General features: G+C 45.1%; 1 protein-coding gene across 1 annotated transcript in view; it reads right to left on the bottom strand.

Annotated features, from left to right (window-relative positions):
* LOC126248181 (mitochondrial proton/calcium exchanger protein) overlaps positions 1-27788 on the bottom strand; it is a 122270-nt gene that overhangs the window by 20356 nt on the left and 74126 nt on the right. The window contains exons 5-8 of the mRNA XM_049948958.1: positions 17612-17815; positions 17284-17535; positions 17061-17207; positions 6554-6661 (exon numbers count right to left, since the gene is read on the bottom strand). Of these exons, the coding sequence (XP_049804915.1) occupies positions 6554-6661; positions 17061-17207; positions 17284-17535; positions 17612-17815 (711 nt within the window). The remainder of the gene's footprint in view (positions 1-6553; positions 6662-17060; positions 17208-17283; positions 17536-17611; positions 17816-27788) is intronic.

Raw genomic sequence — 27788 nt, 5'->3', positions numbered from 1 at the left:
AAGGCTGAAGTTTAAGAGAATCGTCAGGAAGAATCACCGTGGAAAAAATTGGGATACTGAAGTAGTACTGGGAACTGATGGGATATGTTTGAAGTTCTCTAAGGTTGTAGATAGTATGATAATGCATACCATAGTAGGGAGTTACATGAAGAACACAGACATCTCCGAAAAGGGCAATCATAGAAGTTGAACAGTCAATTTAGTGCAAGAAAGATAATTATGACGACACCTTGGATAACAGAAGTAAAACTGCAACTCATCATCGAAAGAAATAAATACAAAAAAAGTTCACAAAAACAGGGATATGGTAATAAATGTCATTTTGGAATGAAATAAGTAGATAAAAAGTGCAGGGAAGCTAAGCCTGCAGAAAAAAATGTGAAGAAATAGAAATAACAATGAATAATGGAGTGGGAGAGAGTGAGTGGGGGGAGGGGAGAGAGAGTTTGGGAGGGAGAGGGAGGGAGAGGGAGAGGGAGAGAGGGAGAGAGAGAGAGTTTGGGAGGGAGAGGGGGGGAGACAGAGAGAGAGAGAGAGAGAGAGAGAGAGAGAGAGAGAGAGTGAGTTTGGGAGGGAGGGAGGGAGGGAGGGAGGGAGGGAGGGAGGGAGGGAGGGAGAGAGAGAGAGAGAGAGTTTTGGGGGGGGGAGAGAGAGAGCGAGAGTTTTGGGGGGGGGAGAGAGAGAGCGAGAGTTTTGGGGGGGGGGAGAGCGAGAGTTTTGGGGGGGGAGAGCGAGCGAGGGTTTTGGGGGGGGGAGAGCGAGCGAGGGTTTTGGGGGGGGGAGAGCGAGCGAGGGTTTTGGGGGGGGGAGAGCGAGCGAGGGTTTTGGGGGGGGGAGAGCGAGCGAGGGTTTTGGGGGGGGGAGAGCGAGCGAGGGTTTTGGGGGGGGGAGAGCGAGCGAGGGTTTTGGGGGGGGGAGAGCGAGCGAGGGTTTTGGGGGGGGGAGAGCGAGCGAGGGTTTTGGGGGGGGGAGAGCGAGCGAGGGTTTTGGGGGGGGGAGAGCGAGCGAGGGTTTTGGGGGGGGGGAGAGCGAGCGAGGGTTTTGGGGGGGGGAGAGCGAGCGAGGGTTTTGGGGGGGGGAGAGCGAGCGAGGGTTTTGGGGGGGGGAGAGCGAGCGAGGGTTTTGGGGGGGGGAGAGCGAGCGAGGGTTTTGGGGGGGGGAGAGCGAGCGAGGGTTTTGGGGGGGGGAGAGCGAGCGAGGGTTTTGGGGGGGGGAGAGCGAGCGAGGGTTTTGGGGGGGGGGAGAGCGAGCGAGGGTTTTGGGGAGGGGGAGAGCGAGCGAGGGTTTTGGGGAGGGGGAGAGCGAGCGAGGGTTTTGGGGGGGGAGAGCGAGCGAGGGTTTTGGGGGGGGAGAGCGAGCGAGGGTTTTGGGGGGGGAGAGCGAGCGAGGGTTTTGGGGGGGGAGAGCGAGCGAGGGTTTTGGGGGGGGAGAGCGAGCGAGGGTTTTGGGGGGGGAGAGCGAGCGAGGGTTTTGGGGGGGGAGAGCGAGCGAGGGTTTTGGGGGGGGAGAGCGAGCGAGGGTTTGGGGGGGGGGAGAGCGAGCGAGGGTTTGGGGGGGGGGAGAGCGAGCGAGGGTTTGGGGGGGGGGAGAGCGAGCGAGGGTTTGGGGGGGGGGAGAGCGAGCGAGGGTTTGGGGGGGGGGAGAGCGAGCGAGGGTTTGGGGGGGGGGGAGAGCGAGCGAGGGTTTGGGGGGGGGGAGCGAGCGAGGGTTTGGGGGGGGGGGAGCGAGCGAAGGTTTTGGGGGGGGGGCAGAGCGAGCGAGGGTTTTTGGGGGGGGGGAGCGAGCGAGGGTTTTGGGGGGGGGAGAGCGAGCGAGGGTTTTGGGGGGGGGGGAGAGCGAGCGAGGGTTTTGGGGGGGGGAGAGCGAGCGAGAGTTTTTTTTGGGGGGGGAGAGCGAGCGAGTTTTTTTGGGGGGGGAGAGCGAGCGAGTTTTTTTGGGGGGGGGAGAGCGAGCGAGAGTTTTTTTTTGGGGGGGGGAGAGCGAGCGAGAGTTTTGGCGGGGGGAGAGAGTTTTGGCGGGGGGAGAGCGAGCGAGAGTTTTGGCGGGGGGAGAGCGAGCGAGAGTTTTGGCGGGGGGGGGGAGAGCGAGCGAGAGTTTTGGCGGGGGGGGGGAGAGCGAGCGAGAGTTTTGGCGGGGGGGGGGGAGAGCGAGCGAGAGTTTTGGCGGGGGGGGGGAGAGCGAGCGAGAGTTTTGGCGGGGGGGGGAGAGCGAGCGAGAGTTTTGGCGGGGGGGAGAGCGAGCGAGAGTTTTGGCGGGGGGAGAGCGAGCGAGAGTTTTGGCGGGGGGAGAGCGAGCGAGAGTTTTGGCGGGGGGGGGGAGAGCGAGCGAGAGTTTTGGCGGGGGGGGGGAGAGCGAGCGAGAGTTTTGGCGGGGGGGGGGAGAGCGAGCGAGAGTTTTGGCGGGGGGGGGAGAGCGAGCGAGAGTTTTGGCGGGGGGGGGAGAGCGAGCGAGAGTTTTGGCGGGGGGAGAGCGAGCGAGAGTTTTGGCGGGGGGAGAGCGAGCGAGAGTTTTGGCGGGGGGAGAGCGAGCGAGAGTTTTGGCGGGGGGGGGGAGAGCGAGCGAGAGTTTTGGCGGGGGGGGGGAGAGCGAGCGAGAGTTTTGGCGGGGGGGGGGAGAGCGAGCGAGAGTTTTGGCGGGGGGGGGGAGAGCGAGCGAGAGTTTTGGCGGGGGGGGGAGAGCGAGCGAGAGTTTTGGCGGGGGGGGGAGAGCGAGCGAGAGTTTTGGCGGGGGGAGAGCGAGCGAGAGTTTTGGCGGGGGGAGAGCGAGCGAGAGTTTTGGCGGGGGGAGAGCGAGCGAGAGTTTTGGCGGGGGGAGAGCGAGCGAGAGTTTTGGCGGGGGGAGAGCGAGCGAGAGTTTTGGCGGGGGGAGAGCGAGCGAGAGTTTTGGCGGGGGGAGAGCGAGCGAGAGTTTTGGCGGGGGGAGAGCGAGCGAGAGTTTTGGCGGGGGGAGAGCGAGCGAGAGTTTTGGCGGGGGGAGAGCGAGCGAGAGTTTTGGCGGGGGGAGAGCGAGCGAGAGTTTTGGCGGGGGGAGAGCGAGCGAGAGTTTTGGCGGGGGGAGAGCGAGCGAGAGTTTTGGCGGGGGGAGAGCGAGCGAGAGTTTTGGCGGGGGGAGAGCGAGCGAGAGTTTTGGCGGGGGGAGAGCGAGCGAGAGTTTTGGCGGGGGGAGAGCGAGCGAGAGTTTTGGCGGGGGGAGAGCGAGCGAGAGTTTTGGCGGGGGGAGAGCGAGCGAGAGTTTTGGCGGGGGGAGAGCGAGCGAGAGTTTTGGCGGGGGGAGAGCGAGCGAGAGTTTTGGCGGGGGGAGAGCGAGCGAGAGTTTTGGCGGGGGGAGAGCGAGCGAGAGTTTTGGCGGGGGGGAGAGCGAGCGAGAGTTTTGGCGGGGGGGAGAGCGAGCGAGAGTTTTGGCGGGGGGGGAGAGCGAGCGAGAGTTTTGGCGGGGGGGGAGAGCGAGCGAGAGTTTTGGCGGGGGGGAGAGCGAGCGAGAGTTTTGGGGGGGGAGAGCGAGCGAGAGTTTTGGGGGGGGGGAAGAGCTAGCGAGAGTCTGGCGTGGGGGGGAGAGTTTGGGAGGGGGAGAGGGAGAGGGGGAGGGGGAGGGGGGAGAGAGAGAGAGAGAGAGAGAGAGAGAGAGAGAGAGAGAGAGAGAGAGAGAGAGTTGGGGGGGGGGGGGGTGGAGAGAGAGAGTTGGGGGGGGTGGAGAGAGAGAGTTTGGGGGGAGAGGGAGAGAGTTTGGGGGGAGAGGGAGAGAGTTTGGGGGTGGTGAGGGAGAGAGTTTGGGGGTGGTGAGGGAGAGAGTTTGGGGGTGGTGAGGGAGAGAGTTTGGGGGTGGTGAGGGAGAGAGTTTGGGGGTGGTGAGGGAGAGAGTTTGGGGGTGGTGAGGGAGAGAGTTTGGGGGTGGTGAGGGAGAGAGTTTGGGGGAGGGAGAGAGTTTGGGGGAGGGAGAGAGTTTGGGGGAGGGAGAGAGTTTGGGGGAGGGAGAGAGTTTGGGGGAGGGAGAGAGTTTGGGGGAGGGAGAGAGTTTGGGGGAGGGAGAGAGTTTGGGGGAGGGAGAGAGTTTGGGGGAGGGAGAGAGTTTGGGGGAGGGAGAGAGTTTGGGGGAGGGAGAGAGTTTGGGGGAGGGAGAGAGTTTGGGGGAGGGAGAGAGTTTGGGGGAGGGAGAGAGTTTGGGGGAGGGAGAGAGTTTGGGGGAGGGAGAGAGTTTGGGGGAGGGAGAGAGTTTGGGGGAGGGAGAGAGTTTGGGGGAGGGAGAGAGTTTGGGGGGAGAGTGGGGGTGATAGTGGGGGGAGAGTGGAGGAAATGGGGGAGAGAGTGGAGGAAGTGGGGGGAGAGAATGGGGAGACGGGAGAGAGGGGTGAGAGGGGGCTATCGCAGGGAAAGGGTGGCTGGTGGAGGGAGTGGGACTGGGGGTGAGTGGTTGAACAGCTCTGAGCAAGGGGGCCAGTCTGCCAACTAGGAATGCAGGAGGGAGGGGTGGCAGGTGTATGAGCTTGGCACATAATGCATGAATGTAGGTGCCAGTGGGGAGTGACGCACGCTGAAGGGAATTGTGGATGCGAACTGGGAGGGGGTGACAGGACGTAGGAAGGAGAAACTGTTAGGTGGAGGGTGCAGGTTATCTCAGTTTGAGGGCAGGACAACTACAGGACCAGAGGATGTGTTTTAAGAATATCACCGACATCTGCATAGTGGAGAGAAACTGATGGTAGAGGAAAGGATCCTGGTGGTACAGGTTCTGAAGCAACCACTTAAATTGATGTGCTCAGCTACACGTTCTGCCACTGGGTTGTCAACTTAGTTCTTGGCGGCAGTTTGATAGTGGCCATTCATCCCGATTGACAGCTGGTAGTTACACTGACATAAAAAGCTGTGAAGTGTTTGCAGCAGCATAGTTTGTACATGACATGGCTGCTTTTTACATGTGGCCTGGACTCTGATGGGGTAGCCAGTGAGAGGACTGGAGTAGGAGGTGCTGCGAGAGTAGATTGGGGCAAGTCTTGCACCTTGATCAGGCACAGGGATATGATGCTTGTGGCAATGAATTGGGAGTGCGAGCAGCATACGGAAGGACTTGGATGTTGTGTATGTTTGATGCGCAAAGAAACCCATTTTAGGAGGAGTGGGAAGTATCTTGGGTAGGACATCCCTCATTTCAGGGCAAAGTGAGAGATACTCAAAATCCTGAAGAAGGATGTAATTCAGTTGTCCCAGTCCAGGATGATAAAACATGCTGAGGGAGGAGGCGCTCCTTTGCAACCGATTCTTGGAGGTGGTGGAAGGATTGGGTGAGTGTGACAATACGGCATGGGAAATCTGCTTGTGGACTAAGTTTGGGGGTATTGGCTGTCCATGAAGGCCTTCAGAATACTGGACAATGAAGTTCCCATCACTGCAGATACGTTGTCTGTGGGCAGCTAGTCTGTATGGGAGGGAATTTTTGGTGTGGAGAAAAATGACAGCTGTTGAAATGCAGATACTGTTGTTGGTTAGGGGGTTTATTGTGGACTCCTTTCGTGTGTGTGTGTGTGCGTGTGTGTGTGTGTGTGTGTGTGTGTGTGTGTGTGTGTGTGTGTGTGTGTGTCCGTCCACTAGCTCATCAAAGGATTACTCTGAAAGCTAGTAAGTTTTCTTTTTGTGTGTGCCTATTAATAATTCAATGCTTCTGCTTTAAATGGAGTGGTCTCCTGTGATCCAGATGTACCATGTGATCAAAAAGTTAGTATAAATTTGAAAACTTAATAAACCACGGAATAATGTAGATAGAGAGGTACAATTTGACACACATGCTCGGAATGACATGGGGTTTTACTAGAACAAACAAAAAGTATTGCTAGACGCGTAAAAGATCTCTTGCGCCTGTTGTTTGGTGATGATTGTGTGCTCAGCCACCACTTTCGTCATGCTTGGCCTCGCAGGTCCCCAGATCTCAGTCCGTGCGATTATTGGCTTTGGGGTTAACTGAAGTCGCAAGTGTATTGTGATCGACCGACATCTCTAGGGATGCTGAAAGACAATATCCGACGCCAATGCCTCACCATAACTCCGGACATGCTTTACAGTGCTGTTCACAACATTATTCCTTGACTACAGCTATTGTTGAGGAATGATGGTGGATATATTGAGCATTTCCTGTAAAGAACATCATCTTTGCTTTGTCTTACTTTGTTATGCTAATTATTGCTATTCTGATCAGATGAAGCGCCATCTGTCGGACATTTTTTGAACTTTTGTATTTTTATTTATTTTTGGTTCTAGTAAAACCCCATGTAATTCCAATCATGTGTGTCAATTTGTACCTCTCTATCTACATTATTCCGTGATTTAGTGTTTTCAAATTTATACTGACTCTTTGATTACCCGGTATTTACATTCTATAAGAACTTTCCTACAACATTCATACCATCCAGAAGTTATAGTAAATTTTCCTTGTCATGTAAAGAATAGGTGTGCATTTATTAAATAAAATCAAATAAATGTTTATCTACTTACAGCACCCTTCTAAGCTTCTATTTGCTAATGTTATATTTACATTAATAAATGGAACTACGAAATTTTACACTCACTTCTTTCTTCAATCCTTCTTTTGTGCAGACATCAACAGCAGGTATCTCAATGACACCCGTGTCACATGTCATAACAGGAGCTTTGTCACAAATTTCTTCAGTTTCTTTCTGCAAGGAAAAAAAAACTTTCTATTTATTTACTATGCCAAACAAGGAATAATGTAGAAAGTACATTTAAAAAAAGTGGGACTGCTAAAGCTGGACTTATTTACAAGCAAAGCACACATAGGACCAACCAATTCAATATCAAAGTAAAACTAAGTCTCATTTTTTTTCTTTTAGAATTAGAAAAAGTTGTAGCTGACGCAATTTTCTACGTTGGTCCTGAAATTTCTTCACATAATTGATTAGGTTCTAAGATACAAACAGAACTGGAAACATAGTTGTTATACTGGGAAAATAGACCATAATATAGAAATTCCACTAGCTTCCATTTGTATCAAGCCACGTATTTCCTGTGAGCAGTACCAATCTGGCTCCCAACCCAACATCCTCCGCCTTTCCCTCTTCTTAAAATTTATACAGACCATGGTTAAAATACTTAATCCAGGATGGAATAACAACAATATGAATTAAGTTAGATTAGTACTTCCAACAAAGGAGAAGAGATGAGCAGCAGATAGGCATTTTTACAAGTAGACTAAACTATTGGTGTTTCTGAAGAGGACAGATGCTATCGGTGCAAGTTGTGTGTGTATGAATGTGTGTGTTTTTCTAAATCTGAAGTAGGATTTTGTCTAATAGCTTAGTTTACTTTTGAATGTGACCTTTTGAATGTGACTGACTGCCACTCAATGTCTCCTCTATGTGGCAGGAGGCAGCCTATCCCAGTTCATATTGTTATTAAGAAGCTTTACCTTTTAGCATAAGTTTTAACTTCCAGTTCAGACAGGAATAGTTATTATTTTTTACCACTTGGTACAGAGTCATTTTAATCCTGTACAATCAGCATTTCCTTCACTTTTTTCTTCCTCCTATGAAGAAATAAAACTGTTAACTCTGCTGGTGATACTGTAATTCTTACAAAGGTGGCAAAGGACTGGAAGATTAGAATGGAATGGATGGTACCTAGAAAAGAGGGTATAAAAATGAACACTGAAAGTAAAACACAGGTAATAGAGTTTAATCAAATAAAATCGAGTGATGCTGGAGGAATTATATCACGAATTAAGACACCAAAAGTAGTAATCACGTTCTATTAACCAGCAAACAACAGAAGTAAAGAGGCTATGAAAGGCAGACTTGGAACAGCAAGAAAAGGTTTTCTGCAAGAGAGTAATTTATTAACATCAGATATAAATTTTAATAACTCAATTTATTTTCTGAATCCATTTATTTACAATGCAGCCTTATATGACAGTATATCACGAGTAGTGTGTTCAGAGGTTCTACCAATATGAGTGAATTCCTGGGCTATTGGTACTTTGTGTGTTTCATTTCCAATAATCGGCCACATGGATGGCTCTGTCATTTACTATGATACGGTATGCCACTTAACATTTTACCTCTTCTTGGGTATATCATTAGATCCTGATGACCTTTTACTGCACCACACCCACAGGAGTGGGTCTCTTTATACCCCCATTTTTTCAGGTTGGTACTGCACTGTGCAAAGCCAATTCTTAAGCAATTAAGTGCCCTCCAAGTTAGAAACGGTAGATGATTCCCAGTAGCCAGCTGTTCTTTAGGCTTTATTAGCATCTGAGTAATACAGCTTTGCCATTAATTTTCTCACTGTATTTCAGGAGGCTCATACACAGGGTTTGTCATTTGCATAAAACTTCCATATAAATGCTGCCTATGATCATCAGGTTGTTTCCTTCTTTCAGACTCAGCTGAAACTTGCCTTCTGATTGTGGGTGGAACTATGCTGATAATGGGGCACATTTGTTCTCAACTGGTCTGTGTGTGCTGTCTCATTAATTGCTACATTGACATATTTGGCATGCGCAATTGTACCATACAGGTGCTGTGTAATCTGCTGGAGAGAAAGATAGTGTGAGAACAAATTTCAGGTTCAGCTCTGCATACCGTGCTGGTGAGTTTTCAGATGATATTTCCTTGCACATACTTTTCCAGTAACGTTTTGACACTGCTTCCGAAATGTCAGAGTTCTATCAAGTCAGGTACTCTAATAATTTGGTGATTTATCAGGATTCAGCTCCTGACCCACCACATCACTTTCAAGTGCCTGTGTGCATCTGTTTCTAAGGTGGAAGGCACACACTTTACTTTTACAGGGATTTGGCTTGAGGAAGATTTTTTCTAAAGTAGACAGCTAAGTCTTCAAGAGTCCATGCTAATTTACCTCCCCCTTTCTCAATGATTTTCTTGGTATTACAGACATATATAATGTCTTGTCTAGGCATTTATAGGCTGATCATTTGTATAGACGTTATGAGAAATTAGTGACAGGACAGTGCCTTACGTAGGCCATTATTTGACTTTTCCTACAGCTATTTCTCCCCTGTAGTGGTTTATTAAGGAGAATTTCCATTAATTTTGTAATTCAGAAGTCCTTAGTAATGTTATGAAATTTAACGAGCAGCTGTTGGTGGTTGACAGTATGATAGGTAGCCAGGAGACACATAAAAGCAACTCCAATTATCTGCTTCCATTCAAAGCTGTCCTCTACGTGTTGGGTGAGATTGATTATTTGGCCAAACATGGTTTACCAAGCACAAATCCCACTTGTTCTGGTCTGAGTTTGGTCTCTACAGTGCCACAAATTCAGTTAAGAACCATTATTTCAAGTGCCTTGTAGAGATGACACAGAAGTAACACAGGCCTAAAGCTTTGTGGAACTGTAGGTTCTTTCCCTGGTTTTAGCAGGTCTGTCACCTTGACGTTCCTCTGGAGTTTCAGAATATGCATGGTAGTCACGCGACTATTCATAAACTTTATAACCCATTTTAGAATTGCATGTCCTAAATCCTTTTTTTTCCCAGTGTGGATATCATCCAAGCCAGCAGCTTTTTGCTTCTTTATTTGGTGGATCGTTCTTCTTAACTCTCTAATACAGAGTGACGTGGCAAGGGTGTCTACTCCATTACTACTATCACACTGGATTTTCCCTCTTTCATCACTTTAGATGGTATTTCCCCATTTAACAGAAGGCAGTAAGCTATCCTGAGTTACTCCAGTCAGATCAGGTGCTGGAGTTAAGGATCACTGCAGAGAGCTTTTTACGATGCGTGCACACTTGCCAGCTGTTTTATTTCATGTCAAGATTCATTACTTTCAGTCCAATTCTTCAGTAAAATCCTTTCTTTTGCTTTTTCAAAATTAAAGCATATCTTAAAAGGAACAACTTCAGATCCAACAGCCACATTGACTATGCAAGTTGTTGGTCCTTATTTCATCTATGGTAGCAAATTTCCCACAATTTTTTTTTGTCTAGCCACTCATTCTGTCACTAACAAAGATATTGTCTGGGTAGTATCCTCTATGCCTTCTTCTGCTGTTGAAGGATGTAGACTATTTTGCATCACATATTACTTTTAAATCTACTCTTTCAGCCCACTGTTCTAGTCTCTCACCATTTGTATGTTTCAGAGTACCCCCAGGACGTGCTATGCCAGTTAAAATCACCTATAACAAATGACAAGAAACTCCAAGTAGGAATATCAACAACATAGGATAAGAGAGATTGCCACTTACTGTAAAGAAGACACTCCAAGTTGCAGATAAGCACAACTAAAAGACATTTACATCAAGCTTTTGGCCACAGCCTTCATCAGTAAAAGACACACACACACACACACACACACACACACACACACACACACACACACACTATTCAACCACTCAAGGGAGCATGCATGCACACACAAACACACAAGACTGCCAACTCCAGCATGTCAGACTGGAATGCAACTATCACATGGGGTGCAAGCAGCAACCTGGGGGGGGGGGGGAGGGGGGGGGCAGAGGGGCACGGATACTAGTCTACAGTGGGGAGAGAGACAAATCCTGTCTGGTGGAGTGTGCAGGGACTAGACTGCCAACAGGCGCAGTATCAGGAGGCCCTGGGGTGGGGATGTGGGGGAAAAACAAGCAAAAAAGAAAAGTAGTGGGGAAAGACAGGTGGATGCGTTAGCAGAGGGCTGCAAATAAACAAGGTGGTAGATGAGAATGGGGAAGACGTGACAGGACAAACGGAAACTGTTGGATGGAGGGTGCAGGGATGGTATCTTAACATGGGTTGAGGTCGGGATAAATACGGGAGCAGAGAATGTGTTGTAAGGACAACTCCCATCTGTGAAACTCAGAAAAGCTGGCAGTGGAGGGAATGATCCAGATGGCTCGGGTGGTGGAGCAACCACTGAAATCAAGTGTGTTATGTTCAGCTGCATGTTGTGCCAGAGGGTGGACTACTTGGATCTTGGTCACAGTTTGGAAGTGGCTATTCATCATGGTGGACAGCTGGTTGGCAGTCATACCAGTAGAAAAAGCTGGGCAATGACTGCAGCAGAGCTAGTACATGACATGGTTGCTTTCAAAGGTAGCCCGGCTGCTGATGGGAGTAGGATAAACCTGTGACAGGAGTGGAATAGGAACTGCTGGGTGGGTGGATTGGGCAGGTTTTGTGCCTGGGTGTTCCACAATCGTATGATCCTTGTGGCAAGGGGTTGAGATAGGGAGTAGGCTAGTATGTTGTGGTGGTTGAGTGTGTTACGCAATACCACTTTAGGAGGAGTAGGAAGTATCTCGGGTAGGATGTCCCTCATTCTGGGTGTGGTTCAGTTGTTCCAGTATGGGTTAGTACTGGATGATGAAGAGGACACTGCTTCGTGACTGGTTCTTGGGGGTAGTGGGAGGGTTGGAGGTGTGAGGGGAAATTGGACGGGAAATCTGTTTGTGGACCAGGTCTGGGGAATGGTGTCTGTCTGTAAAAGCCTTGCTAAGAACAACAACATACTGAGGAAGGGACTTCTTGCCACTGCAGATAACGCCATCCCCGGGTGGACGGGCTGTGTGGGTGGGATTTTTTGTTGTGAAAGGAATGACAGCTGTCAAAATGCAGCTACTGTTGGTGGCTGACAGTTTTAATGTTGAGAGGGGTGCAGATGGAGCCAGCAGAGAGAAGCAGCTCAACATCTGGGAAGATTGCACGCTGGGTTGAGGAGGACCATGTGAAGCAGATAGGTGTTGAGGTTGTGAAGGAACGAAGATAGGGTGTCTTGGCCCTGAGTCCAGTTTATGAAGATATCATCAGAGAACCTGAATAGGGATTTGGTGTTTTGGGAGTCTAGGAACGCCATATGGCCTTCCTATACCTTTCCTTCAAGTGAGAAATAGTTGTGGGTTAGGATACAGTTAGTAAGATGTATGAGAAAAGAGGTATTGGGTTTGGAGTCTGAAGGATGTTGGGAAATGTAGTGTTCAATAGGGGTGAGACCATGGGCATGAGGGATGTTGGTGCATGGGGAGGTGGCACCAACAGTGACAAGTAGGGATCCAGGAAGTAAGGGGTTGGGGTTGGTGCAGAATCAATTAAGGAAGAACCCAGCCTTAACCTACAGCAACCTACTGTCCCTGCACCCTTCATCCAACAGTTTCCATCCCCTCTGTGCTATCATTTCCTCCCCATTCTAATCTCCACCCTGTTACAGCCCTGCCAGTACATCAACCCATCTTTCCCCATTCCTCTCCTTTTTCACCCACCTCGCTGCCCCGCAACCTCCTGATGCTGCACCTGTTCGCTGTCTAGCCCTGCATGCCCCACCAGACAGCATTCAACTCTCTCCCCACCCGTACACCACAACGCTTTCTCCTTCCCAAACCCCTCCAGACTGCTGCTTGTATTCAAAGAGACAGTTGCATTCCGGCCCGAGATGCTGGAGTTGGCGGTCGGCGGTCGTGTGTGTGTGTGTGTGTGTGTGTGTGTGTGTGTGTGTGTGAGTGAGAGAGAGAGAGAGAGATAGATAGAGAGAGAGAGAGAGAGAGAGAGAGAGAGAGAGAGAGAGAGAGAGCGTGAACGGTGTGTGCCTCTCTTTTCACTGATGAAGGCGGTGGCTGAAAGCTTTAAGTAAGTGTCTTAATTTTGCCTGTCTTCCTTATGGTAAGTAGCAATCTGTCTTTCCCTACATTGCTGAAATTTCTACCTGGAGTTTCCATTGTTTGATTTTTGTCAAATGGCTTTCTTCCCTCGTACAGCCCTGTGATGTTTTCCTTTGTTACTCTTCTCTATAGCATTATTCTTCTCAGTGTCCATTCTCTCTCTCTCTCTCTCTCTCTCTCTCTCTCTCTCTCTCCCCCCTTTCCTGTGTTTAACCATCGTCTACCAAAGCGCATCTACTTCCGAGCTACACTGTATCAATGATCGTCCATGCACAACTCAATCTCCGTGACTGTGCAGACTGTTGATGCACCATCTAATGCCCCAGATTCTTTCCTCCTATAGTTATAATTATATTTATTCCATTGTTCCGACTTCACCCCTCATCCTGACGTACTTTAGCATTTTGTTTTCCACACCTGCCCTTGCCACACAAACTTTTGATCCTCAACTTAACCCATCCCCTATCCCTCCTCTTTGCTTATTGCCCTGCACGAGTGTGCACGCACCAATGCGCGCGAGCGCACAACCCATGTTTCTGTATTTTTAATGTATTTGTGCATATTTTTACGGGGGTTTCACGTATTTTTGTGTATATTTTTACACATCTTTATTCATCTTTTCACTTATCCAGCTCCTCTCACAATCATCAACTCCTATTTAGCCCATTTCTGCATCATTCCCATTCCCTTTACACCATTCTTGCCACAATAGACCCTTTCTGCATCTTTCTGCCTCAGTTCAGAAAAGTATCCCTGGCTAAAACCCAGTCACATATCCTGTTTCTCAAATGCTGCCTAATTCATGGAATTCCTCCAAACAGCCAAACTGCAAAGATTCCTTGAAAAAACACATCTCCGTGGTACTGGCATCCCAGAACCACCTCTGCTTCTTCCACAAGGTACTACTGCACTACAATCCCTACTCCATTCACAACATCTTTCAAACTGAATCCCCTGCTCTCCAGCACACGGAGGAGTATCTCAGACACTACCTCCATAAGTTATCCAGCCTGCTGACATCCTACTGCCGCCTTGGGGCACCACTATCCAACCATTATTGTACTTAAAGTGTTTTCCTCGTACACCCTCACAGCAACTAAACATTGCCTAGCTGACCTTTTCAACTTACCACATCCCCCAAAACATTCTACCAACACTCCATCAAATCCAGTGCCAAAACATACCCCTAACACAGTTATTAACCTTTCCACCAAAATCCTCAGCTCCAGAGAAGTTTCAGTCTTATTCAAAGGCCTCACCTTTAACCTCACACCTAAATTTAACCATGCTGGACTTATTTTAGACACACTCTCCTTCTCCAAATCCCAGAAATGGAAACACTTCGTCGCCAACCCCTGCAACCACAGCCAACCTAATTCCAACACTGAACCCTGCCTCACCCTGTTCATACCACCATGCAACCATGATTCCACCCCCCCCCCCCCTCCCACCTGCTGGTCACCATCCAGGAATTCCTTACCTCCAGCTTAGTCTCACTATACTTCCCTATGTCCCTACCTCAGAACACCAACTTTTCAGCAAAAGAAGGAATAGCCATACACAACCTCAAAATTAATCCTGACCTACTCATCCTATCTGCACACAAACTTTCCACCACTGTTGTTATGAATTTCAGTGACTATCTGGCAGAAGGCCTACGCCAATTATCTGATTCCTACACCTATAAACTCTGCCAGAGTGAGCCCATCCCAGCAGTCCAACACAAACTCCAATCCCTGATTAAAGCTTTAGGCCCTTCCCAGAACATCTCCCCTGAATCTGTTTCCCTTCTCCCCCCTATGACAACCTGCACACCCACCTTCTACATGTTCTCCGAAATACATAAACACAAGAACTCTGGACACCCCCATTGTGGTTGGCTATTCTGCCCCAACTGAAAGAACTTCAGCCCTCATTGACCAACACCTCCAACCAACTGCCCGTAATCTAGCCTCCCACAACAAAGACACCAACTACTTCCTTCACCGACTCTCCACCATCCCCAACCCATTACCTCCTGGATCCCTACTTGTCACTGTTGACGCCACCTCCATAACACCAAAATCTCTCACGCCTGTGGTCTTACTGCTATTGAACACTACCTTTCCCAATGTCCTTCAGACTCGAAGCCCACTACCGCAGTCCTCATTTGAAGGGAAGGTGTATAAAGAAATCTGCAACACAGTCGTGGGATCCTGCTCCCGCATGGCACCCTCCTATGCCAACTCTTTTTATGGGCCATCTAGAGGCCTTTCTAGCCTCCCAAATACCAAACCTTGTCTAGTTCAGTTTCATTAATGATATCTTCATGATCTGGACTCAGCACCAAGATACCCTACCTTCGTTTCCTAACAATCTCAACACCTTCTCCCCCCACCCGCTTCACATGGTCCTCCTAAACCCAGCATGCCACTTCCTAGATGTTGACCTCCTCCTCTCTGATGGCTCCATCCACATCTCTGCACACATTAAACACACCATTTTGACAGCTGTTATCCCTTTCGCACCAAAAAATCCCTTCCATACAGCCCGGCCACCTGGGGACAGTGTTATCTTCAGTGACAAGAAGTCCCTTGCTCAGTATGCTGATGGTCTCACCAAGGCCTTTACAGGTAGGCACTATTCCCCAGACCTAGTCTGCAAGCAGATCTCCCGTGCCATTTCCCCTCACACCCCCGATCCTCCAACCAACCCCAACAACCAGACAAAACACAATGTCCCCTTATCACCCAGTACCACCCCAGACTGAACCATATCCTTCACCATGGCTTTGATTACATATCATCATGCCCTGAAATGAGGGTCATCCTACCCGAGATACTTTGTGATGCTGCGCCTATTGGCAGTCTAGCCCCTGTACACTCCACCGGACACCATCTGTCTCTTTCCCCTAAATTGGTATTAAGTCACCCACCCAACCTCCACAATATCCTAGTCCACCCCTGTGCCACTCCCAATCCCAACCCCTTGCCACAAGGATTATACTGCTGTGGAACACCCAGGTGCAAAACCTGCCCAACCCACCCACTCAGTATTTCCTATTTCAGTCATCACAGGTTTATCCTACCACATCAGCAACAGGGCTACCTGTGAAAGCAGCCATGTCATGTACCAGCTCTGCTGCAATCACAGCATAGCTTTTTATATTGGTATGACTACCAGCCAGTTGTCTGCCATGATGTACAGCCTCTGCCAAACTGTGGCCACGATCAAAGTAGACCACCTGTGGCACAACATGCAGCTAAATGTAACACTTTATTTCATGGCTGCTTCACTACCCAACTCATCTGGATCCTTCCCCCAGCCACCAGCTTTTCCTAACTGTGCAGATGGAAATTATCCTTAAAACATGTTCTCCACTCCATAATTATCCCGACCTCAATCTATGGAACATACTGTCCCCACACCCAACAGTTTCCACTCCACCTGTTCTATCATCTCCTCCCCATTCTCATCTCCCACCCTGTTTATTTGCAGCCCTCTGCTAATGCATCCACCCACCATTCCCCCACTCCTCGCCTTTTTTGCTCCTTTTCCCCCCAACTCCCTGCTCCACAACGTTGTGATGCTGTGCCTATTGACAGTCTAGCCCCTGTACACTCCACCGGACAGCATCTGTCTCTTTCCCCACCCGTCCACTACCATCCCTTCCCCTTCACCGTCCTCTCCAAACTGCTCCTTGCATCCCACGTGATAGTTGCGTTCCGGTCCTAGATGCTGGAGTTGATGGTCATGTGCGGATGAGGTGTACTTGCTTGTGTAACTGGATGGTGTGTCTCTCTTATTGATGAAGGTTGTGTGCCAAAAACTTTTTGTAAGCAGCTGAAGATGCCAGAGACTGCAGTCGTGTGTGTGTGTGTGTGTGTGTGTGTGAGTGTAGGGGGGGGGGGGGCGCATGTATTTTTGACAAACGCCTTGTTGGCCAAAACTTATTTTGCAACAGTCTTTTCATTATGCGTATCTGTGACTCGGCATCTCCGCTACATGGAGATGATATGATAAATAATATTGATACGATATATAAAGAATCATATAAGTTAAAGGCATGTAAACTGCTAGGAAGAATACTCAGTACCAAGTTACAGAGCCCTGAAACCTTCGATTTTTCAAGACACTTCTCCTCTGAATCGAACAAGAAATACATCACAGCACCTATCTCCCATCATGAAAATTCCTCTGCTACATGTGACACTGTGGATCTGCAGATGGCTTTAGATCTGGTTTTAAAGGGTTGTGCTTATATGGGTCTCCTCTTAATGGGATCACAAGTTAGCAGAGCACAAGTTGCAGTGACCAGTGTTCACATGTTTTTAAGAATAAGGGGGAGAGTATTTTGCTTTTGACTTAATCTTGGGTAGTTTTACATTTCCTCACATGAAAAATAGAATTTACAACTGAGTTTTGCATGAATACGAACATTTATGTAAAAGTTACTTAATGTTACCTTGACAGAATCTGTTTTCTTCAATTCTTCTCTCATCTCTTGCCTTTCCTCCTTTATTTTGCGCTCTTCTTCTCTAATTACTTCTATCTTCATTTTGTTGTCTATCTTGCCTTCACGTTCACCAATTGCTGCTTCAGTTTGTGTTACCTGCACAGAAATTATTCACAAAAATAGAAAGATTCTTATTAATTTGCAAGAAATTCTGTTGGAAGAGATAGCTCACCAAAGTATCTGGCAAAGATGATATTGTCGCCTTTAGCTGATCACTTGTGGGTATTGTATCAGGCAACAGAAGAGCACGGGACAGCAACAATAGCGATGGAGGTACTTTCTTATTCAGGCTCAAATCCAACCACTGAGCTAACTGTAATTTCATGCGCTCTTCTGACATACCATATGCTCTCATTCCACGGGCCCGGCAAGCTTGTTGTAGTTCTGCAAGACTCAAGGAGTCTATTCCCTCTTTTTGAATAACCTGCAAATCCGTATAGATGATAGCACACAATTTACATTCTGTTACACTTATTAACTCAAAACAGAGTCACTTCTACCTTGTCATCAGCTGCCAAACTTCGGAGTCTCATTCTGAGCTGAAACCTAAGAAAATTGTTGGTTCCTATTGGCTGTATCTCAAGTACTCTACACAGAGCAGTCAGCTGAGCCCGTGACAACGAGTCTAATGTTATTTCATCCTCAAAGAGCTTTGAAAATTTCATTATTTCCTCATTTGTGGCCTGTTCACCAGATGTCCGGACCTAATAATACATAAGAAAAAAGGATATACACAACACTGTGAGAGAACATTAATTGTAAAATACAAGAAAATATGTAAATAACAACACAGGATTTATCACGCATCTTGGAAGTGGAATTTATAAACACTGGATGGTATAATTGAACTGGCAGTGTTCCGAGTGCTTCAGTGTGAGCTGCATACATCGCAGGATGCTGAAACAACATAGTTATGTTCATTAATTGGTGCGCTCGCAGAGTACCCTGGAGAAAAAAAAGTTCTGCTTTCTAAAACAAGGTGAAAAATGGCGCAGCAGGAAGTCAGAATGTGGTGTGAGTGCAGGAGAAGGGGAGGGACAATCAAACACACAACAACCGTGGTTCTGGCATGTGTATTAGAACATAGTCACAAGTTACAATATGTGTGAATTAGGGTGTCCCTACCCAGCAACATGCTGCATCTGTAACACAGCATGATCAACGGTTGCTAGCACCATATCCCATGTAATCATAGTCATATGGTGCAGCAATATGTTGTCATACAGTACGCTTTACATCACGGTACGCTTTACATCAGAAATCCCTGACAGACATGATCTTTCAGATATTTGCATAACCAGAAGTCACGTGGCTTTAGGTCGGGGAGGATCTGGAAGTCCAAACATCTTGAAACTGCCTAGAGATGATGCGGTTGTTACAAAGGGTTTCTCTAAGAAAATCTTTCACCTGGCAAGCAGCATGTGGTGTTGCACCATCTTGCATGAAAATAGTGGTGTGGAAAGAGATGTGTTCTTGCAAGATGGAACCATATGTTACACAAAGAGGTCCCTGTACCATGCAGATGTGACTGTACATATACAGGTCTGCTAGGAGTCATCTCCTCAGAGAAAAACAGACTGAGAATGAATGAAGGAGCACATATGCTGCATGCTGTGGATGTTTCTGCACAACATGGGGTGGAGTAGAACCCCATATGTGACCATCCCGTGCTTTCACGGCATTGTGCAGAGTAAAATATGCCTCATCTGTCCAAGGAATATTCCCTGGAAACATGTCATCTGTTTTCATGCAAGCAAAAAAATTAAAGGTAAAGTCACAGGATTGTATAGCCTATCTTGGGGCTTCATCTGGTGCACATTCTGAATCTTGTAGGGATTAATCTTTTGAACTGTTTACCAGGGTGAGACAATTCCCTTGACACAGTTTGAGCACTGCAGAATTTGAGGCATGTGCTTCACAGTTGGCTCTAGCAACAGCAACTTCATGGGAATGAGCCACCTACATCTCCTTGCTGCACCAACTAGTTCACCTGTTTCTTCAAATTTCTTGATCATATCTTCAACCCATTTATTGACTTGGGGCCTTTTCACAGCTGTTTCTGTCAGCGATATTCCCGCAATGCAGTGCTGCCACTGCTGCTGTTCTGATAAAATAACTTTACCAGCAGTGGATGGTCTTTCTTCTCAATAGCCACCGTGTTTTGCACAGAAAACTTCAACCTTCTTAACTATTTACACCAACAGCCACTTCACAAAAGAAGTCATCTTGAATCTCCAAGCGACAAACAGCATACTGACATCAAAACAGGATTCATTTCACATTCTGACTGCTTACAGCACCATATTTTCACCTGGTGGTAAAAAGTGGAACTATTATTTTTTCGAGCCTACCCCATAACAATACCGATTAATGAACGTATCAACTATGTTTCACCATCCTGCAATGTTTCAGCACCCTGAGATGTATACTGCCTGCACTGCACCACTCAGAACACTCTTAGTTTACTTATAACCACCTGGCATATTGATCAGTTAACCACTATGCAAAAGATGTTGAGAACTGCAGCCAAAATACAATTTGAATAAGATCTGACTCAGCTTCTAGGATAAAAATAGACAAACTATATCTTACATAAAACTGTGTGTGTGTGTGTGTGTGTGTGTGTGTGTGTGTGTGTGTGTGTGTGTGTGTGTTTTCTCTAACCAACAGGGTGGCAACTCTCTTTCATTAAAATATTTCTCCTTACATTTTCAGGTCAAAATTCCAAATTTTCCTGAATCTTTTTTTAGTATGTGAGAGACATTACACTTCATTAGTTTCCATGGCCGTAACAAATATTTTCAATTGCCACATCATTTATTAGTGATTATTCCACCTTCAGTTAGGACTGAAAATAAGATGTATACAAAACTGATGATTTTGTCGTTCAACGAAGACTGTTCACTCATAATACTTTGCAACTCACTTACTGCAGATAAATTTAAAAGTTTTATAAATAAACTTTTTGCATTGATGAAACTCCTACTAGATATACAGTCAGCATTATTTTATCATTCAGGGTTATTAAACATAGTTTAAAGCCACAACAGAAGAATACAAATGATTACTCAGAAATAGGGACTTTGATACACTAATAATACTTTGTATACTGCTATATGTCTACAAATTACGAGCACTTGCCACCCACAGAAATTCAGTCATTAGTGTCGTCCATCATCGTTCCATGCCACTTTTTGATATTCTGTAATGTAGGAGAAATTTTTGCAGGAACAGGCTTCGAACTGCTGTTGCTGGAATGCAATACCAATAGACTTTGATAAAAATGGCTTATGTTTTAAACCAGACAGTCTTCACATCATGGGTACCATTAATGTGAAGACAACGCTAAAGTTGGTCAAGTCCTACTTTGGAATGAAATTAGTAAAAAAAGGCCAAAGCACAACTATGCAACGTGGATCTACAAAACATGTGTTCAAATATGGATTCATGTTATGTTGAATTCATAACTGTGAGACAAATTGTAAGGTTTGTAAGGTGCATGTTACACTCTGTCACACTCACAGTTATGCAGTGGTAAACTGACTTGGAGATCAAGAACCTATAACCAATAATGAAGATTTCCAAGATTGGCAAATGTGCCAGACACAGCCATTATCAAGCAACAAATATTACAACATTTTAATGCATTTCTTCAATTTTCATTGGGTGAAATCACAATCAATTATTTCTGAAACAAACTCTCAAGAGTTATTTATAACAAATTTCTCAGAATGCACAGAGTATTTAAAGATTTCATGAGATTTCCCTTACTTTCTCTCCAAATAAAATGTCTTTGAGAACTCCCAATTTCTCAGGCTTGCGAGACAAGGGGCCTCCCTGATGTAGTGCAACATATCATTCCATAAAAGTGATACATTACTACCTGTATCTGTTAACAACAAATGCTGATCATCTGTCCACAAAAATTTTGTCATGCGGGTAATAAATGTGAATACACAGTGTGCGAGAATTTCTTTATATGTGCATGAGATCAAGAGCCTGGATGCCGCTTTTCTATAAGAAGGAATGACTGACAGCTGGTAACCACCAGATGACATTTGCTGGGTCAGAGGTTGCTCCATGGTGACAGGTCCCTTCTTGGAGACATGCAGCACTCCATGGAACCCTGAAACTTGTGACAGTAAAAGAATGGTGTCCTGAGGACAACAAAAGATTATTTCTGTATCTATTACATTACGTGGAAAGGCAGTTCAATTAATGTACCAATATTAAAATTAATTGACAGAAATGTATTAAAGGCTCTGTTTCTGCTGTAATATTCAGTTAACATGTTATTTCTCATGAAGTAGCTATATCTCTTGCTTTGCAGATTCCAGAGATAGTTTGGACTTACGTTTTCAGCCTCAAGATTTCAGTCCACACAGATGAAGTCAACGACAGGAATAAGCACAATACATAAGAACGGCAAAGCAAGAGGGGATATCAGGTGAACATATTATGCTTCCTGTATCCTTTCACCTCTGACTCTTAACTACAAAGTTAACAGGTAGTTACACAGGTGATGCTTCAGCTGATTTCTATGAAGAGCTTGTTACCTCACACTAACCAATAGAACAGTAAAGGCAAAATGTATCTACAGAATTTTAAGAGTATGTAAAATCATTGCTAAATGAGCAAATATCTAAGTGTCTTTACTATTATGTTATTTATCTGCACATTCTGTTGATCAGAATTGTGACCTCTCACTATGACGCAGAAAGACTCAATTTTAAAATTACAGTACGCTATCTCAGAGAAAAATACTACAAAACACGGACTGCTTACATGATTTCTTAAGTTATGTTGCAAATCCACTATGCATTTGGAGAAAACAGCGGTGTTCTCATATCCCACCAGAAACACAATGTCCGAAATTGCAATACATTCGGAAGAAATAGCGAAATATTTATGACAACCAAGATTATAAATTTCACTGCTGCTTGTATACATAAATACACTTTCTCTTTTCTCGCTTCCCATTGTTTAGGTGGAGCTGTTGTTCCAGATAACGATACCAGTGTAGATGATTAAAAATAGTGGTACCAGTGATGGTGATTAAAAATGATGAGACCACGGAAGACTTTAGTAGTAAGTAGTAAGAAAGTGAAAATAAAAATTTAATGCAAGCCTTTTTTTGTTTATTTTATTTCTCCTTGTACTGCCAAAATGAAGACAATCAACAAATGTTGTATACTTAGAATAGGTACAATTTTCACTTTTTTAAGCAGATATTTTATATCAATGAAACAGTTTGATTAATTTAGAAAATGTTAGAATAAAATTTTCTTAAAGAGCCCCTTTAGAAAGGATGGGCCATCTTATGCTCGGGTAAATTTGGTAATATACAAATTTCTCTATGAGAATACTGTGAAATACACAATCAAATGCTTTTGACAGGTCACAGAAAATATAGGTTGGAATGTTTTGTTATGTAAATTTTGTATAATCTGATTAGTGAACTGAAAAATAACACAATCTACTAACACACCCTTTTGGAATCCAAACTAAGACTGACCAAGTGTCCCTTTGAGAGAGGTGTGTTATGTTTCATGCATACTTAATCTTTTCCAGTATCAAGGAGGAGGTAAGCAGTGAGACTTGGTCAGTAATTATTAACCCTTCTTGTAAAATGTGTTGACAATTGCATATTTCAGTCTGTCTATAAGTATCCCATGTGATAGTTGTGCACTGCATATGTTACTGAAATCATTGTATATGTGTGGAGAACATGACTGTAGCATTTTACCTGAGATATTATAAACTCCATAAAAGTCTTTGGTATTGAGGGAACAAGTTACCTTCTTAACCGCTTTTTCAGAGCAGCAGACTGTATTTGTGATTAACCTGCATGTATGTGGCAAGGCAGAAACCCCTGTTATTACTGGAGTCATAGGGGTACTTGTTTTTAGTCAGTCAACTTAGACTGACATCTTAAAAGAAATTTGAACAGCAAAGAACAATAATACATGCAATAGTTTCCAGAAAAGTAACAGTAGTTTGTCTCATCAGAACATTAGGGGGCTGAAAACCAAGATAGATGAGCTTTTGGCATGTCTTAGAGGACATGCTAAATCCTGAAAAGATAATGTTCTGTGCCTCTCTGAACGTCACATAACCATATAAATATTGAAGTTAAATATCAGGGATTATAAGTTAGCATCATTTTTGTGTACAAATTGGATACAAAATAAAAAATTCTGAAACAAGCAATTTTTGTTTAGATCAGAACCTACAACCATGTGCTTTTGAACTTTAACTGTAGAATACTTCTCTTTTAATTTGAACAGTCTACAGATCCGTAACAGGAAACTATCAAATACTTATAAGAAATATAGAGTCATTATTGAGATATCTGATGGATGAGAAGAAACATTTAGTAGTTTTGGGGGATTTCAAAGGAGATTTCTTAAAAAAACTCTAATAGAAAGAATGAACTGGAAACATTATTAGACTGACAGAATCTCATTTCAGTATTGAAATTCCCAAACTTCAGACAAATAGCAGGAACCAGACCGATAAGTTTTTGTAGACAATGCTCAGGCTGAAACAATTAATGTACCCAACTGTTAATGGTCAATTTACCATGGTGCAGAATTAATGAAATAAACAATGTGGCACCTTACAGCTCTGATGCTTATTAATGATTACATGATATAATTCTTTAAGAATCAGAAGAGATTGAATGAGATAAGGTGTTTGCTTTAAATGCCAAATTTGTGTGTGTGCCACTTCGTAGTTCGCATGTGCAGTTTCTGCTTGATTCAGCGATTAGAGACCACACAGCCTGCTAGTATGACAGCAGTTGTCTGTGCAGCCTGCCAGCTACATCCCATGTTATAACTAATGACTATATAGGCAGGAGCGCACGCTCTGCTGACCACTTGTGTGTTGTCTGTTGTATGTACTTTGTCTCTCATGTGTTTAAACTTTTTCGCGTAATTAAGTTACAGTGTTCTTGGGTTAGAACACTTTGGCGATGAGTACTGTATTCGACTAAGTGTGTTGCACTTCAGTCATTGGTTCTTTGAGTTTAATTTCCACAGGGGCAGAGCTTCAATCTTTTCTTGAGCAACAACAGGCACTGACAACTGCTATTTCCAATTTAACTACTAAATTGGCACAATGTACGGCCCCACCAATGTCATATCCACTGCTGTTCCTTGCACATGACGATGCAACAGAAGACTGGGATGCTCACAAAAAATGCCTGCGACATTGCCAGGCATTTGGGGTAACAGCTATAAACTTGTGCAACACTCTTTTTTAGTCATGAATCACCCCTCATGTGTATCAGTTGTTGTGTCAACTCACCCCTGTACAAGAACCTTCAAAGTCTTTCCTTTTTAAACATACTCATGTTATTGCTTGTCATGTAGGGTTTTACCATTGCCAAGAGCTGCCAAAACAGTCATACAGGGCATGGGCAGCAGGATTGTATGGACTTAGGTCATTGTCATAATTTTGTGACAAATGTTCATAAGGAATCTTATGCAGATCAGATGGTTTGTGATGCAATCACTTCCTGACAGGGAAGTGAGAGAGAAAGCACCACAGTGTGAAAATCCAACACTTATGGAAGTATTGAACATAGCTCTTAGTCATTTAAAGTTTCATGAGCTGTAGGTAGTCAGACGACTGGTCCGAAGTTTGAGAAATTAGTTCCTCTCACCCCTCCCATCCCTCAATCAGCACGTAAGGGAACAGAGAAGTTATTTCAGCAGCCCATCACACATTTCAGTGTCATGTAGGTCATTGTTGTTCACATCACAACAGCAAGAGCATCGTGCTCCACTGCCCTCATGCCCATACTGTTTCACTCAGCACAAACAGACCGCAAGCCACAAGCATTGGCCAATATGTAACAGGTGCCAATGAAAAGGGACACATCGATGTGTGTAACTCTCTTCCGAACCTGAGTCAGGATGAAATGAACATGGATGTGTACAGTATGTCAGCAATGATGGTGTCTCCAAGCAAGTTACACAATTAAGTGCTTATGCTTAACAAACCACAGAGAATGCAGGTGGACACAGGTGTAACATCAATATTGGTGAATTCTCAAACTTACGTAGATTTGGGATGTCTCCCCCAGGCTCCGGTGTCACAGACACTGGCAAGTTTTAACAGACAACAGATTCCCATTCTTGGATAGTTTTCTGCACCTGTGACTTACAATGCTATGGTTCATTCATTAACATTCCTAGTTGTGGACAATGCTTACAATGAAAATCTGTTTGTTTGCTTTTAAACTTTTTGGATTCTCCATTAATGACAAAGTGCATTTTGTTCCTGATCAAGTTCCATATCAACAGTTAGATGCTCTCTGTGCTGAATTTTCCTATTTATTTTCCCCAGGATTGGGTTCTGCAACAGAATTTCAGGCTCAATTACGACAAAACAGTCTGCCAATTCCCATTTTTCTGGACCCACCCAGTACCAGTAACTTTACAGCATTAAGTAAAGGCAGACTTTTCGTCTTCAATCCCTTGATGTTATTTGACATATTCCTTCCCATGAAGAGTCAACATCACTGGTGATAGTACAAAAACATACAGGTAAATTATGCCTCTTCGGTGATTTTAAAAATCAATTAACACACAGTCAATCATTTATACCTATTCATTACTACACCATGATGAGCTGTGAGCCAAATTAGTTGGAGGGGGGCATTATTTTTCAAAAATAGAGTTAGCAGATGCATGTTTACAGCTGCTGCTAGGTGAGGAATCTCAATGCCTTCTAGTTATTAATACACCACTTGGGGTTATCAACACCAGCATTTGCCTTTTGGTGTTGCAAGTGCAGCAGCTATTTTTCAACGCTTTTTAGTGCAACTTATTGCATCAGTTCCACACTGCATCAACTGCTTAGATGGCATGGTAGTGTCTGGGACCTCTACTGAGGAACATATGCAGAACTTTTGTACTTTACTGTCTGTTTTACAGTCTGCAGAGTAAAAGTGCAGTTTGGACAAGACACAGTTTTTTCAACCATCTACTATTTTTTTGGCTTTTGAAGTGTCACAAGCTTGCATTGAACCATTTCCATACCCCATGTTCTTCAAGGAACTGCATGCATTTTTAGACAAAATCACGTACTACCACATATTCATACCAGATGCTGTTACTGTGGCACAACCACTCCATGCATTTTTACATTAAAATGTTCCTTTGCAATGGTCCCCATCTGGTTACCAGGCATTCAAGTTGTTGAAATCTAAGCTAGAGTCGGCCTCTTGTTTGGACACTTTGCAGCCAGGCCAGCACCTTGTGTTAGCCACGGACACATCTCAGTTCAGCCTTGGTTCTGTCCTTGCTCATATATATGCAGATGGATCAGAATGCCCTACTGCATATGCCTCTAAAACCTCAAAATCAACACAACAGTGTTATTCTCAAATAGAGAAAGGAGCTTTAGAGATCCTATATGCTCTAATAAAACTTTCAAAGTTTTATCTGATCAAAGGCCACAAACCAGTAGTGTCTCTTTTTAATCTTTCAGTATCATTGTTGGACAAAGCTGCACATCTTTTACATAGTGGCCTCTTTCCTGTTACAATACAATTGCACCACACATTTTCGACCTATGACACAAAATGCAAACACTGAGAAATGACGTCTGCCAACTGGTCCCGACCCAGAGTTAGATAAAGAGGAACTGCATTTTTTTCATTTAGACGTGTAAGCTCAAAAAGTTGTTGATAGTTTTCCTATTACTAGCACTAAAATTGCAGCTGCAGTAGCCACGGATCCCGTTTTATTTAAAGTTGTTTCTTCTGTACAACACGGCTGGCTGGATGCACATCTTGTAGGTAGTAAGTGCATTGCAAAACCATCTTTCTGTTTGGGATGGAGTTCTGCTGCTAGCTACAGGGCACACCACTCCCTGGGTTGTAGTCACGTTCACACTTTGGCATGAGGTAACGAATTTATCACGTGTGAACCACTGGGGTGTGTCATGTACAAAAGCATTGGCATACAGACATGTTTTTTGGCCAGGCACTGATGGGGAAACAGCACGAATTGTTGCGCACCGCCTACAGTGTACCACCCATCTGGCGGCCTCCCCAGCTCCAAAGTGGCCTTGGGAACGAATTAATGTAGATTTTGTGGGACCTTTGCTGAATTTCCATACTGGCTTTTTGTAACTGATGCATATTGTAAGTTTCCGTATGTGGCGCAATATCTGTCTACTTCCGTAGCCACAACAGTTTAAGCTCTCTCAAAAATTTTTTCGATGGCAGGTCTGTATATGTTAGCTGCAGACACTGGCCCCCCAGTTCATATCTCAGGAATTTGAAGATTTTTCGAAATAAAGCACTATTCACCATGTCATGGTGTGTGTTATTCTTGTTGGTTTAGGGTTTTATGCAGCTACTGGCTCACTCCTTGTAGTTGAAGCTGAGTCTGAACACTTCAAGAGATCTGTCACCTGAAGTAATATCTGATGTATTTATTTTACTTTTTGTTTTAATCCGGTTGCTGTAGTTGATTCTCTTGAATTAGAGGTCCTGCTAATCAGTGCCTCTGAAAAGGCTTGGCAATTTCATGTTCTTCAGCTGTTATTGGAGCAAAAGAAGATAACTTCTGCTAATATCATGAAAAAGCATGTTCACAACTTTTTTTTTCCTAGCACGTATTTCCTTGAGAGGGTGTACACATCATTAGAGTGACACAT

Source organism: Schistocerca nitens, chromosome 1, assembly GCF_023898315.1.
Source record: "Schistocerca nitens isolate TAMUIC-IGC-003100 chromosome 1, iqSchNite1.1, whole genome shotgun sequence".
NCBI lineage: Eukaryota > Metazoa > Arthropoda > Insecta > Orthoptera > Acrididae > Schistocerca > Schistocerca nitens.
The sequence above is the reverse complement of the archived record's forward strand: the minus strand, read 5'-3'. Positions and strand labels throughout refer to the sequence as shown.